At 36.4% G+C, this 12,177-nt stretch overlaps 1 protein-coding gene across 1 annotated transcript; it reads left to right on the top strand.

Moving 5' to 3' along the window:
* Nucleotides 1–1,298: 1,298 nt before the first annotated feature.
* ERMN (ermin) lies at nucleotides 1,299–8,684 on the top strand. The gene is made up of 3 exons (XM_008525446.2): nucleotides 1,299–1,901; nucleotides 2,552–2,644; nucleotides 5,542–8,684. Exons 1-3 carry the CDS (start codon nucleotides 1,661–1,663, stop codon nucleotides 6,060–6,062), a joined length of 855 nt encoding a protein of 284 aa, XP_008523668.1. The 5' UTR covers nucleotides 1,299–1,660; the 3' UTR covers nucleotides 6,063–8,684.
* Nucleotides 8,685–12,177: the final 3,493 nt, after the last annotated feature.

Raw genomic sequence — 12,177 nt, 5'->3', positions numbered from 1 at the left:
ATGCTTATGCTTAAGGAAATGCCAGTGTGGGGGGAAGTTGCATCTTTATCTTAAGGACATTTGTTCTTGTCTTTGGGACACAGCAAATGCTTAAAGCAGATATATCATGCATGCTCACTGGCAACATCAGGCCATTTTGAAAGAACAAGATCAGGTGGAATTAGGTTTATATCAAATGGCTTCCTCATACTCCAATATATCCTATTGCTTGCCATTTGTTTATCGCTCCTGAGAGTAAAATTTATTCATTTATTCAACAATAATTTTTCGAGTACCTACTGATTTCAAGGCAGATGCCACATGCTGGGGACACATGTAAGCAAGTTAAACATGGTTCCTTGCCCAGATAAAGCTTAGATTCTGGTTTGTGAAAAAGACATTACACAGATAAGTCTGTAATTACTTGTTTAATTACAATTGTGAAGAATACTTTGAAGGATGAAGATAATGTGTACCAGGTATCTCATCTAATGCTGTGGGTCAGGGAAAGTGTCATTAAAGAAATGATATTTTAGCCTAAGAGCTGAGAACTTAGAGGAGCTGCTTAGGCCAGGGGTTCGGCCTTGAGGAAGAGAAGGGCATTCCAAGCAGTGGGAGCAGCATGGCCAAAGGCTCTGGAATTGTTAAGTCCTATCTGAGATCCAAAAGAGAAGGAGAATTACTGCCTTCCTTTAAAAAGAAGGAGTGGTCAGCAGCAGCTGTTTTACAGAATCACCTGTTTCCTCCAAGGGCTGACTCTGTTGGTGCTGTAAATTTTCCCAGCATCACACAATATCGATAGGGAAAATAGAGATTAGTTCTGATTGGGGGAAGGGAAAACTTCATGGAAGAAATTATATTAGGGTTTTAAAGGATGGGTTGGGCTTCAATAGACATCAATAAACTAGAGAATAAGAAGCTATAGACCAAATGACTTACTCTGACATTGTAACATTTTTGGTATTAACAAGATGGCAGAATTTTTTATTTGTTTTTTCTTAGGTCCTCTCTCTGGGTTCCTGAAAGCATACCATGGAATCTGCCGCCAGAACCACTTACAATAAAGTTGTCTTGTTTACAGGTTTTTGGTAAGCTGTTTTTATTCTTTAATAAATAAGAAACCATGCCATTGTCTCCTATAAAATAGCTGAGGTTTTACTTGAACAAAATCTGTTTGGAAATGTTAAGCTGGTTATATGCCTCAAGGTGGTCATTCTCTCTGGATTAAAGCTGTGGAACAATTGTGGCTCCTGTTACAAGGAAAATCACAAAGGGCCATTATGAAAAGGGACAAAAATCTCTGTTCCCAGAGGGGGACTGACAAGCTGAAAGTCCTCCTCTACAGGCCAACACAAAAGCCTGATTGCCTCAGATTGTTTGTGTATGTAAATCAAAAGACTGCCATTAATTCAGCAAATGGGACTGCTAAGCAACAAAGAAGGTGGTGATTGGCTGGATTCTTGCGCATGGGCTGGTGGCAAATCCGACAAATCCCATTGCTTTTGTTCTAAGCTCTATCTGGACACCTTTAGGAAAAGAAGCTTGTTATGTACTAAAGTAAACTATATTCTTGGAGTAGGAGTTGGGACTATAGGACTTGAAGGCAAGAGAACGTATCTTATCAAGGATCTGTTCACTCAATTTCCCCAAGTTCTCTCCAAGTTGGACTCAACTGTACATCATGACAGATGTTCCAGTGGCATTTAGTCAGGTTGAGTGTAATGGGGATACAGGACCTGAAAAAGATCAACAACCAATCACTAAAATCAATGAGGAAGCCAGTGATGTGGATGGCCCTCCACCATACCATAGGGTAGAACCTAGTCTTGAAGATTTGCCCACAGAAGGAAATCAGGAGAAAAGTGAAAAATCACAAGAGAACATGCTGCTCAACCGGTCCATGGATGAGAAGATTCTAAAAGGTAAAGCATTTTCCTTCTCTTCAGTTTGCTTGATTTGATTTGTAACAGGATTCTTTTGAAAAACTATTATGACAGGAATGAGCTGTGCATCCTCCCACCCCTGTTGCTGTTCAAATGTGGCCCCTTATTCTACAGGGGCTGCATTACGTAGGGACTAAATCTCTGCCTCGGGTCAAATCCAGGCTAATTTATTTGATACCTCTGTGACCCTAGACAACTTTCCTAGCCTCCTAAAGCCTTCGTTTTCTCATCAAAAGAAGGCAGAATAATAGCACTGACATTTGTAGGGTTGTTGCAAGGATTAGTAAGTGTTGGTTAAATGTTAACTATTGTTATTTATTATTATTTTTATGGACAGCCCCATTACTTGAGTAAAAGGAATTCAGAATTTGAAATTTTCCTTCTAACATACCTGAAAGTGTCTGAATTCATGGTTCTATACCTTATATAGATATTAAAGGAGAGGTTATCATTATGTTTATAAATGAAAGGAACCAATGAAGAAATGAGTTGGAAGAGTGAAATAGAGTTTTTAGTGATTACAGTTAAAAATCAAAGAAATCTACCTAGTTAGAGTCTAAATTGATAATTTATTTTCCCTGGAACTACTTAAATGTTAAAATATTAATCTTGTGGGGTTTTTTCCCCAGAAAAACCAGAAGAGAATCTCTTCATTGTTCATAAAGCTATCACAGATCTTTCTCTTCAAGAAACAGGTGTTGATGAAGTGACATTCAGAGAAGGTAAGAGGAACTTCCATTTTGTATATAGAAATTGTTTGACTGGATATGGATGACAGTGTTTGCATGGGATGTTGTGTGAGTGTGGTGTTGAAAAAGCAATCCAGGCAACGCCTTCAAACGTTCAAAGCTGTTATAGGCAGATAAGGGATTCTGGACTTATTTGTGGGTTCCACCTTAGAAAGCATTCCAGAACCTTCAAGACTGAAACCACATGATTTTGTATAACTGATTGGCATACTTTGACCTGCTGATATAGTATCTGTCTTTTAATAAGTTAGTTCACTAAATCAACCTTTCTTTTTGACTTAGTATCTTCAGATCTGTGTCAGGCACCTTGAGAAATGTAAATGTTGCAAAAATCAGTTTATCCTAAAAGTTTACCATTGACATACAATTTAAAATAATCTTATAAATTTATTTAATCCATAGGAAAATTCTAGACTTCTGATGTAAGCACAAAATGGCTTTCTAATTCTTGTCAAAGGAAGCTGCCTGGGTGATGAGGTTAATTTTAATTGTGTTCTTTCAGAAAAAGGGAGACTAAAAAGAATGTCGATTTTTCAGTGACTATATTATATTTCAGATCAACTCAGGAGACTAAGAGACAAAATCTTTTAGATTTCTCTTCTAAGCAGACTCCTACATTCAAGCAGTTTTCAAATAAGCAGGATAAAAATCTATTAATTAATCATTTGTTTCCTTTCTTGCAGCCAAAAATGTCTTATCCCAAAATTGATGTCAGCTTGTTAGACTTAAGCAATTCAGCTTAGTCAGGATCTTAGGCAAAATACTAAAGAGACTCTTGATCAAAACGTTAGAACATCACACAAAATACTAAATGCCCAAGCAAGACATGGATTTGCTTGAAAATATCCTTGGTGTCCCCTTTGCCTGGACACCTCTTAGACTATGTCTGCTGACCACATGCACTGGTCTACTGTGTAGACACTTAAGGAGGAACATAGGAAGCTAAAGCCATTGTCAAGCTCTTACTTTATCAGAGATAATTTATAAGACTTAAGCCCCTATGAAATGAAGTAAATTATCTCTTTGCACTAATCTTTCTGTTTCCAAGGTAGCAAGCTCTCAGAGGCAGGGATCTCAATCTTCCATCTAGAACCCTTTTTAAATTAATGATCAGGAAGTCCACTGGAAACAACAGTTTTCTAGGATCTTTCATTTTGATCAAACACAGAATGAAAATGAAAGCAGTCTGGATTTTCAAAGTAGATGGTCTCAGGGTGGATTTTCCCTGAATGGATCCTTCTGTGTTTGGTGGAGCATATGTTTTTCCTATAGGATAGAGGTACACATTTTGGTGTCTTTTATTTTCACCATGGCAAATACCTATAAAGTCTCCACAGAGAATATGCCCTGATTGAAAAATAAGACGCTAAAAACATTGAGGAAAAGGTATAATTTAAATTCAGGAAGTAATTTCATGCATAACTCCATGCCCGAGTCATGAATATGAGCAAAAAGATCAGTTTCTTTGCTTCTTGTGGTAAAAAAGAAAACAAAACAAAGCTTAAGTTATAGCAAACATTCTAATGAGTATTATTTGTAATGTAAAGAACATGGACTAGACCCCAACGATCTGATAGGACCCATGTACAACTAGTTAGGAGTGGTAACTCACATTTGCTTCTATCTCTTTTTTGTAAGTTTACAATCTGATTCCTATAGTTGGGAAAACAAAAAAATGAAAAGAGAATGAAAAATCTTTGATAGAAATGGACTTGTGAACATCTTTCAGTGAAAGTAGAAAATTGTGGAGTGGAAGGGCAAAGAAGAATGTCACCTCTCACTTTATTTAAAGATTCTTATGGGGTTGGAAGGGCAAAGTGAACCCCAGGCTTGATAAGGGGTGTGATGCAGACAATATTTCTGAGTCATGCACACTACAGACTGAACTTCCAACAGAAGTCCTTTAGGGGTGAAAGCCCAGAGAATATCTACTCTCTGATAATTAACTCTTTTTAGCATGCTCAATAAATACTGTTGAGGATATGCTGATATGAGCTAATTGCTTCAAAGTGAAATTTGTGATGAATTAAGTCTTTTAAAAGTCACTATATGGTACTAAACAATGTGAGTTACTTCATTGTCATTAGGGACATGTATAAAATGATCGGCTAATCTAGTACCATGTTGATATGATCTCAACATGATTTTTAAGTCTTGGCTCTTTAGGAATCAGTGGCAGATCTTAGACTATGTTATGTATATCTGTGTGGCCTTGGTGTCTCAGTTAGCTCAGCACACGACTCCTGACCCCCTCTGGCCCCCCACTCCTCCTCCTGCAGCTGGTTGGTACGTTAGGATAACTCTGAGAAGCATGGTGGCAAATATTGAATGTGCTACTCTGAGCATGACCACATGTAGGCAAGCATTGTTTTAACTATTGGAAGAAAGCCTTCTTTTCCCTGTGAGATATTTTTCTAGTTTTCCCTGAGGACTGTGTGTGTGTGCGTGTGTAAAATATAGGTTGAAATATTTTATTTTATGTATTCACTTATCCAGTCATGACAGGCTAGACAGGATTTTAAAAGTGTACCTCAGGGAATACCAGTCTCCCTGGATACAGTAGTTCACAACAAAAAAAGTTCCACAGGCAAATGAGGTTGGGTTGCCTATTTTCTCAGAGATTTACAATATTCATTAGCCTTTTATAGGTTGAGATAAATTCTAAAAAAAGCTCCCTTAACTGTATTTTCCAGACTAACTTGCTAGTGTAGCCTGTTTTATTGTTTAAATGTATCCATAACCCACAGAATAATATCCCATAAAACAAGTTGGGAAATGATTGTTTAGAAAAATACTTCAGAGAATAATAGCTGGGTATTTGGAACCAGCTAGGTATTTGGAATTTCAACTACCAATTGATTTTGCTACAGGGCATCAGTGGGAGAAAACTACTCTGAGCAGCAGTAACCAGGAAATAAGCAGACCAAAAGAAAGCGTTGCTGAACATCCTCTAGAAGAGAGAGAAGATGAGGATAGGAAGAACAAAACTCACCAGGCAACTGAAATTGAATGGCTGGGATGTCAGAAACCTAGCCAAGTTGATGTGTTGCATTCTAAACATGATGAGCAGCCAGAGGTTTGGGATGAAGAAATTAACAATGATGATGATGATGATTGCAATGATGACGAAGACGAAATTAGAGTGATAGAATTCAAGAAAAAAAATGAAGAGGGTTCTCAAGCAAAAGATGAAGGCGATGCAAGTGAGGACTCCCCACTGAGCAGCCCCAGTTCCCAACCTGTGACACCTGATGAGCAGCCACCCTTCGGGAAGAAGAATGATATCTCCAGAAGTGCTTATTCAAGATACAATACAATATCCTATCGGAAAATCAGGAAGGGGAATACCAAGCAAAGAATTGATGAATTCGAGTCTATGATGCATTTATGAACTAACTGGAACAGAGAAGTTCTCACGCCCATTAAAGCAAAAGCTAATTCTATTTTCCCGAGATGCCTCTTTGTATGCCTTAATTGAGTCATCCCCTTTAAAGATGTGGAAGCTTACTCTCTGTTTTACTGTGGAATAATGTGGAAATAACTCTAGACAAAATCCAGTCTGGTAACCTCAAATCAAAAAGCTTTAGACTCATTCTTGGACATTTGCTTTTTAAAACTTCACTAATATAGCGTTGTATAACAAGCACTAAAGAGCCAGCACCCCCGGCGAATCTGGCTTTAAGGTAGCAGTGCTGGGAAATGTAGTCACCAAACGCAAGAGGACTATATGAAATGATTCCTGTATTTCTTTTGATGTCTTTCTTCCTGTACATTGAGGGTGTTAAAATGTCTGATATTAAACCTCTCCTACTTTTAAACAGAGTTTTATAGACTTTGGCAATAAATTTTCCAAAATCCTTTGGCTTTCCCAGTATCTTCAAAAAACATTTTAAGTGGTTTTCCTTGGCATCTACAGAGCAAAAATTCGGTATAGGCCTCCTTCCTAGGTGTTACCATTCACCGAATTTTCTCACTAGAAGGACTGAGCAATTGTCAGTCAGGAAAATTCTGTTTACTAAATGTAGGCTTTATGCATTCAAGATGAATTAAACCCATTGTGAGGTTGATACAGGGAGGGGCTGGAAATTGGTGGGCAATAGACTAAAGAGTTATATCTGGTAGTTTATTTCTGTGACTGAAAATAAAATCGTCTAGCACAAAGTCATTAAAAATGAAAATGACATCTTAAGCACAATTTAAAAAAAATACCCCTCTCTATTACCACGCTTTCTCTTATTAACAGTATCTCAGAATAATTTTCTTTCCTTAGAAACCTGAGACAACTCTAATCATAACTATACTAGTTACTATGAAAATGGACATAATTATCTTAGGATATTTTCAAAGTAGAGTGTAAGCATGCATTTTTAGTGAGAAACCTCTGATAAGTTGTTGGGAATATATAATTTACTGGACCTCGGCCCAAATCGAGATGCTTAAAATTGTGCTTGTGGAGCTTCATTCAAACCAATGTGTCAAATAATGTATTGAATATTTATGAAAAGGGAGAGTCTACATTTCTATTCTTAGATAGTTCTGTAATTTTTCATTTCACGCTTTCGTATATATTACCCTGAACTTTCTGTCACCACAGATAAAGATAATTTTCAGTCCTGCAAATAAAAAAACAATTCCTTATTGTCTGAATGTAATACAGTCTTCATTGTACTGTTCAACCCTTTGTTTATTTCTCTTTCATTTTGTGAAAAACCCTGGGTTAGCCCTTCTTAGATTATTGCTTATTTATGTGTAACAAATCCCACACATTCTAATGGTGATTTCTTTAATTCTTCTTGGTCATATATTTCCACAGTATCATATACTATTGTTTAGTGTTTACAAGACTCGAATTTGAATTCAAGATTGAAGTGCTCATTTTATTCTTTCAGATACTTTGCAGACCATGTAAAAGTTCCATCACCATCAATCTATAGAACCTACAGATTTTCTTCTTGACAATGCAAGTTTTCAAAACAAAGCCAGGGAAATCAGGTCTTCATTGATAAATGTAGGTAGAAGATTGATGCACTAGGACAATTTCCTGTTTATTTAGACCCTCTAAATCTTCCCACCTGGACAACCTATTTTCTTCTCTGGCTTACTGATGACCCCTACAATTTTCTACTTCACTTCAAAGCATAGTGTTGTGTTATCCATCATGGAACAGGACCAGATTGTTAACCTTCCATCCACAGAGCCTGTATTTTGAATTATTCCAGCAGAGGTGATGAATGCCTGTGGAACTTGAGTGAGGTGGGTGACTTATGGCCATGTGACATAGCCAAGCAACTAGCTGCTCTTATGGGGCCCCAATATATAGTACCCCTAGCCTTTTTAGCTTTGTGTTCCTACCAGACAATTAACCAACCATGAAGGATTTTGTCCACAAAGACTTTATTTTAGAGTGTGTTCAATGGGTAAATGCTTAATGCCCATAGATGGGGCACGTAGTTGCAAAAGATCACTGAAACTATTCTTTGGTAATGGCGTCTGTTATCCTACGTTGCCATCTTATACTAAGGCCCGGGAGTTAAGTGACCATAAGTAATGAGATGGTGATGGGCGTTTGCTTGATTTTTTGTAACCTAAGAAAGACAAGGGTGTGGTTCAGACTGCATGAGGGATATTTAACACATTTGAAACTCATATGGGACACGTCAGAACACAAATTGGTAACTATACAAGAAGCTTTATCACTTTTGTGATTCACGGTTCAGGGGCGAAAGAAGGGCTGTGCTACCTGGTAGGAGGGAGAATTGACTTATTGTGAGAATGCTGATACTTCTTATATGACCTTTTATTTTCCTTAATTGCTGGGTGAAAAGAAATTAATAACAGCTTTATTTCTCTGTCAATATAAAATTTGCCTTTCATATAATGCTACCTTTGAAGACACAGAATATATCAGAATCCGTTGATCGATCAATTGACCTATCTATATATCTATCTATCAACAATGTAAATAAAGAGCTGCTGTGTCTGACTTGCTTTCAATAAAAGTTTGTGTACTTGTTTTTGGTGTCTAGACTTTTTTTTTGGCTACCTTATACTTTTTAGAAAGAACCCTTGCATATGAGTAGCTATTAAGACCATTAATAACTGCTTTCAGAAATCAAGAAAACACATTTTGATTCATTTAAATTATTTATTTCAAAAAGGTCTTAAAATGATTGTGTATGAAATTGCAAAAATAATTTCTGGTGGGTAGATATATAATGTGAATAATTTCTATTACTTTTATAGAAACTGAGCTATTGTTTTAGATGTATCTTAACTCCAACAACTTAGAAAACATATAAATATCTTTGTAATCATCAAGGTAATACATTGAAACTATGCTGACACTTTTATAGTAATTGTTTCTGCATATTTACATGGGGTAGGACTTTTGGCACATTTTTAAATGGAGAACGGACATTTAAGTTTTTCAAAGTGATAGAAAAATCACTTAAAATAAGTAATAATAGAGAATTATGGAAAAAGCCAAAGCACCAGAGTATCATTAAGAAGAAATATGTTTGACCATATGAGAAAAGCAATGACTTCTTTTAAAGCCTGAACTTCATTGCTCTATAAAAACAAGAGGGCTATAAAAAGTAATGTCAAAAGTTATAGCAAACATTTGCCAATATTAAAATATCAGACACTAACATAATAAATATGAATACCAAAATGTGTATACAGCTCATGAAGAACACGAGGTGACTAGGCCATACAATCAACGTGAACACAAGGACACAGGTAGTAATGAGCAGCAGAAACCCCCCAGATACATGGTGAACTACAAACCCCAAAATCAAAAGATGATGTCTAGTAATTAACTGCCAGCTTGGGAAAGTTTTGGAAATGAATTTGGAAAGTAATTTGAATTTTTACTTAGAAACTTAAAATTGCATATTTGATTCCTTCTTTATAATAACTTCAGTTGGTCAGAGGTAGAAATACTGGGTACTCAAAAATGTTCAAAGTAACTCCAAATGCCTTTATACTCCATGGTTTTAATCTAGTTCTGCTATTAACAAATGTTTTCAAGTAATCAATATCAAAGTTCACTACTTTGACCTTTGCCTTCTCTTGTTTTTACGTCCACCTCTTCTAATTAATACGTATAAAACTAGCAACATTTGGGTAGTTGTTTGAAAGAGAAGAATGAAGGCATATGCATAATCCTAAACTGAATATCAAGCATCCTGATAATTTAGAGTTTGGTTACTCCTCTCATGTTTGGAAAACAACACCCACAGTGAAAGGCCACCTAACATACTTTCGTCCAGAAGGAAAGACACAGACACAGCTATGTGCTTAAAAGAGCTAAAAATATCCAAACATTTCTTAATTTTCTTTATTTGTAAGTAGAAACTCCTGGTTTTACTTTCTCCCAGTTCAAAGCAGAAAATATAGAGACATATATTTACACATACACATATAAATATATATATGTATACATCTGTGTTTACAAAGATGGATATGCTTTTTAATGGTCAAGTAAAGACAATCTATTTATGCTATCAAATTTTTCAACATCAATATAAAGGCTTTATTTATATAGATATTTATGAACAATATTTTTAAATGGCAAATATCTATTAATCAATAATAAGATAGAAAGTCTCTGTTTTCAAAGAAATTATTTGTTACTTATTTGATGACAGCTGTCATCATTAGGAATTCAGCATATTAGAAGTTGCTCTGCTTCCTGGAAAATGAGAATTTTCATGTGTACTTTTGAAAAGCAAAGAGTCACAGAAACTTGCAAAGAAACCCTAATTGGAGTGGTAACTGTTAGTTGACCCATTAGGTTGAAAACGGAGGCATTAGATCTGCTTGGTTAACAGTATTTTTTTTTCTTTCTTTTAGACACAGGCACCATCAACACATGAAATATCATCCATTAAACCTCATCAGGTGTATATAATACTTTATATCACTTATTCAGAGTTAGCCATGATATAGCTATTTGCCAAAAATAAATACTATATATATAAGCTTTAGTTAGTGTTCCTTTACTAATTTCAAGACATTTTGACTTATAGCAATTATTGAGTAACCTATGCAAAAGTTGCCACAAAGCACTATAGTGACAATCTACACAATGGAGTAAAAGTTACAACTCTTGGTTTGTGTTTTAAATTAAAGGACTCTTCAATTGTTTACTTCCCACCTTTGTTCAAATTGAGCAATCTGTCAGCTTTGCTTAACGGTTGGGGGAAGATAGCCAAGGTAATATTATTCACAGAGGAGCAATCTCTATATATTCAGATCTCCCTCTCATATTTGTTTTAGGAAATGGAAAAGAATATATCCTGCATGAAGTCAAGGAGACAGACCACTCCAAAGCACGTGGGGATAGCCACCCTTAAGCCTATACTTCAGTTTAACAGAGAGGGAGGCAGCCTCTATTTCCTGTCTACACAACATCCAAGAGAGAGAGAGACCAAAGAGGTTTGACTCCATGCAGAGGGATTTTAACTGAGCCCACCTGAGTTGATAGTTGTACTTAAAGAAAAAAAAAAAGAATGATAGCAGCAGGGTGTAGTGAAAGAGACTCTCTCTCTCCCTCTCTTTTTTTTAAGCCAGATAGAATGGAAACTGAGTTTTATTGCTTACTAGTGAGATGACCTTAGCCAATCTCTCTTAGCCATCCTCCTTGTCTGCATAATGAGGAAAATGGAACTCATCTCACTAAATTGTGCACAGCAGTGAGATGGGGCACAAACAGTGCCAAGCACGGAGTAGGTACTCAAAGATAATTAGTTCCTGTCACTTTTCCTTTTACTCCTTGTAATTTCAATGTTTTTCTCCAAGATATCGGGGACTTCATGAGAGGCATAATTTCTGTCCTGTGTTTAAATGTGGAGGTTAAATTAAAGACATTAGAACAAATAAAGATGGCACTATCCAGTGTGCCTTAACCCCGTTCTCTTGCATGAGAGCCCCCTGAAAATCATTTTAAGCCATTCATGGAATCAAAGTTAACTGGGGAAATTGAATTCATTTATGCACTATAACTGATATCTTTGCCCTTCTACAACCCCTACGGCAATAATAGGAGCAAAATGTTTTAATATCTAAGAGAGTATTTCCAAATTATCATGGAGAAGCTAACAATACTTTGTGATCACAGCACATCGTGGTTTTTGATCCTATGAATGACAGCTGACTGAATGTCAGCAAGCAGAACTGAGCAAATTTGATGCTGGTGATAAAACACGGTTGTACCAACAACAGCTGTGCCATCCTTCAGGAGACTAGAGGAAGCTCTGGGTGACTGTTGAAAATGAGAAAGGAACTGTGCAAGCTGAAAAGCTCAGAAGCACTCAGATGGTTTGGTAACTTAGTTTTTGATCAAATAAGCCTTGTAAAAGATTATCAAAACAATGCCTGTGTTTATGGTAACAACATAGACCTTATTCTAAGCAAAGGCAGGAACTCAAGCCAATCCAGGGGATTGCTGAAGTCCCCAACAGCACAGCCTCCTGTTAAAGAATTCTGGGCTGATGAGAAGC

The sequence above is a fragment of the Equus przewalskii genome, chromosome 17, assembly GCF_037783145.1.
Source record: "Equus przewalskii isolate Varuska chromosome 17, EquPr2, whole genome shotgun sequence".
In the NCBI taxonomy this organism is placed as follows: domain Eukaryota; kingdom Metazoa; phylum Chordata; class Mammalia; order Perissodactyla; family Equidae; genus Equus; species Equus przewalskii.
This window is presented reverse-complemented; position numbering and strand designations above follow the sequence as displayed.

Coding starts and splice junctions, on each gene's coding strand:
- ERMN (XM_008525446.2), top strand. CDS start 1,661: ATGACAGATGTTCCAGTGGCATTTAGTCAGGTTGAGTGTAATGGGGAT. Junction 1,902..2,551: donor GGATGAGAAGATTCTAAAAG/GTAAAGCATTTT, acceptor TTTTTTCCCCAG/AAAAACCAGAAGAGAATCTC. Junction 2,645..5,541: donor TGAAGTGACATTCAGAGAAG/GTAAGAGGAACT, acceptor ATTTTGCTACAG/GGCATCAGTGGGAGAAAACT.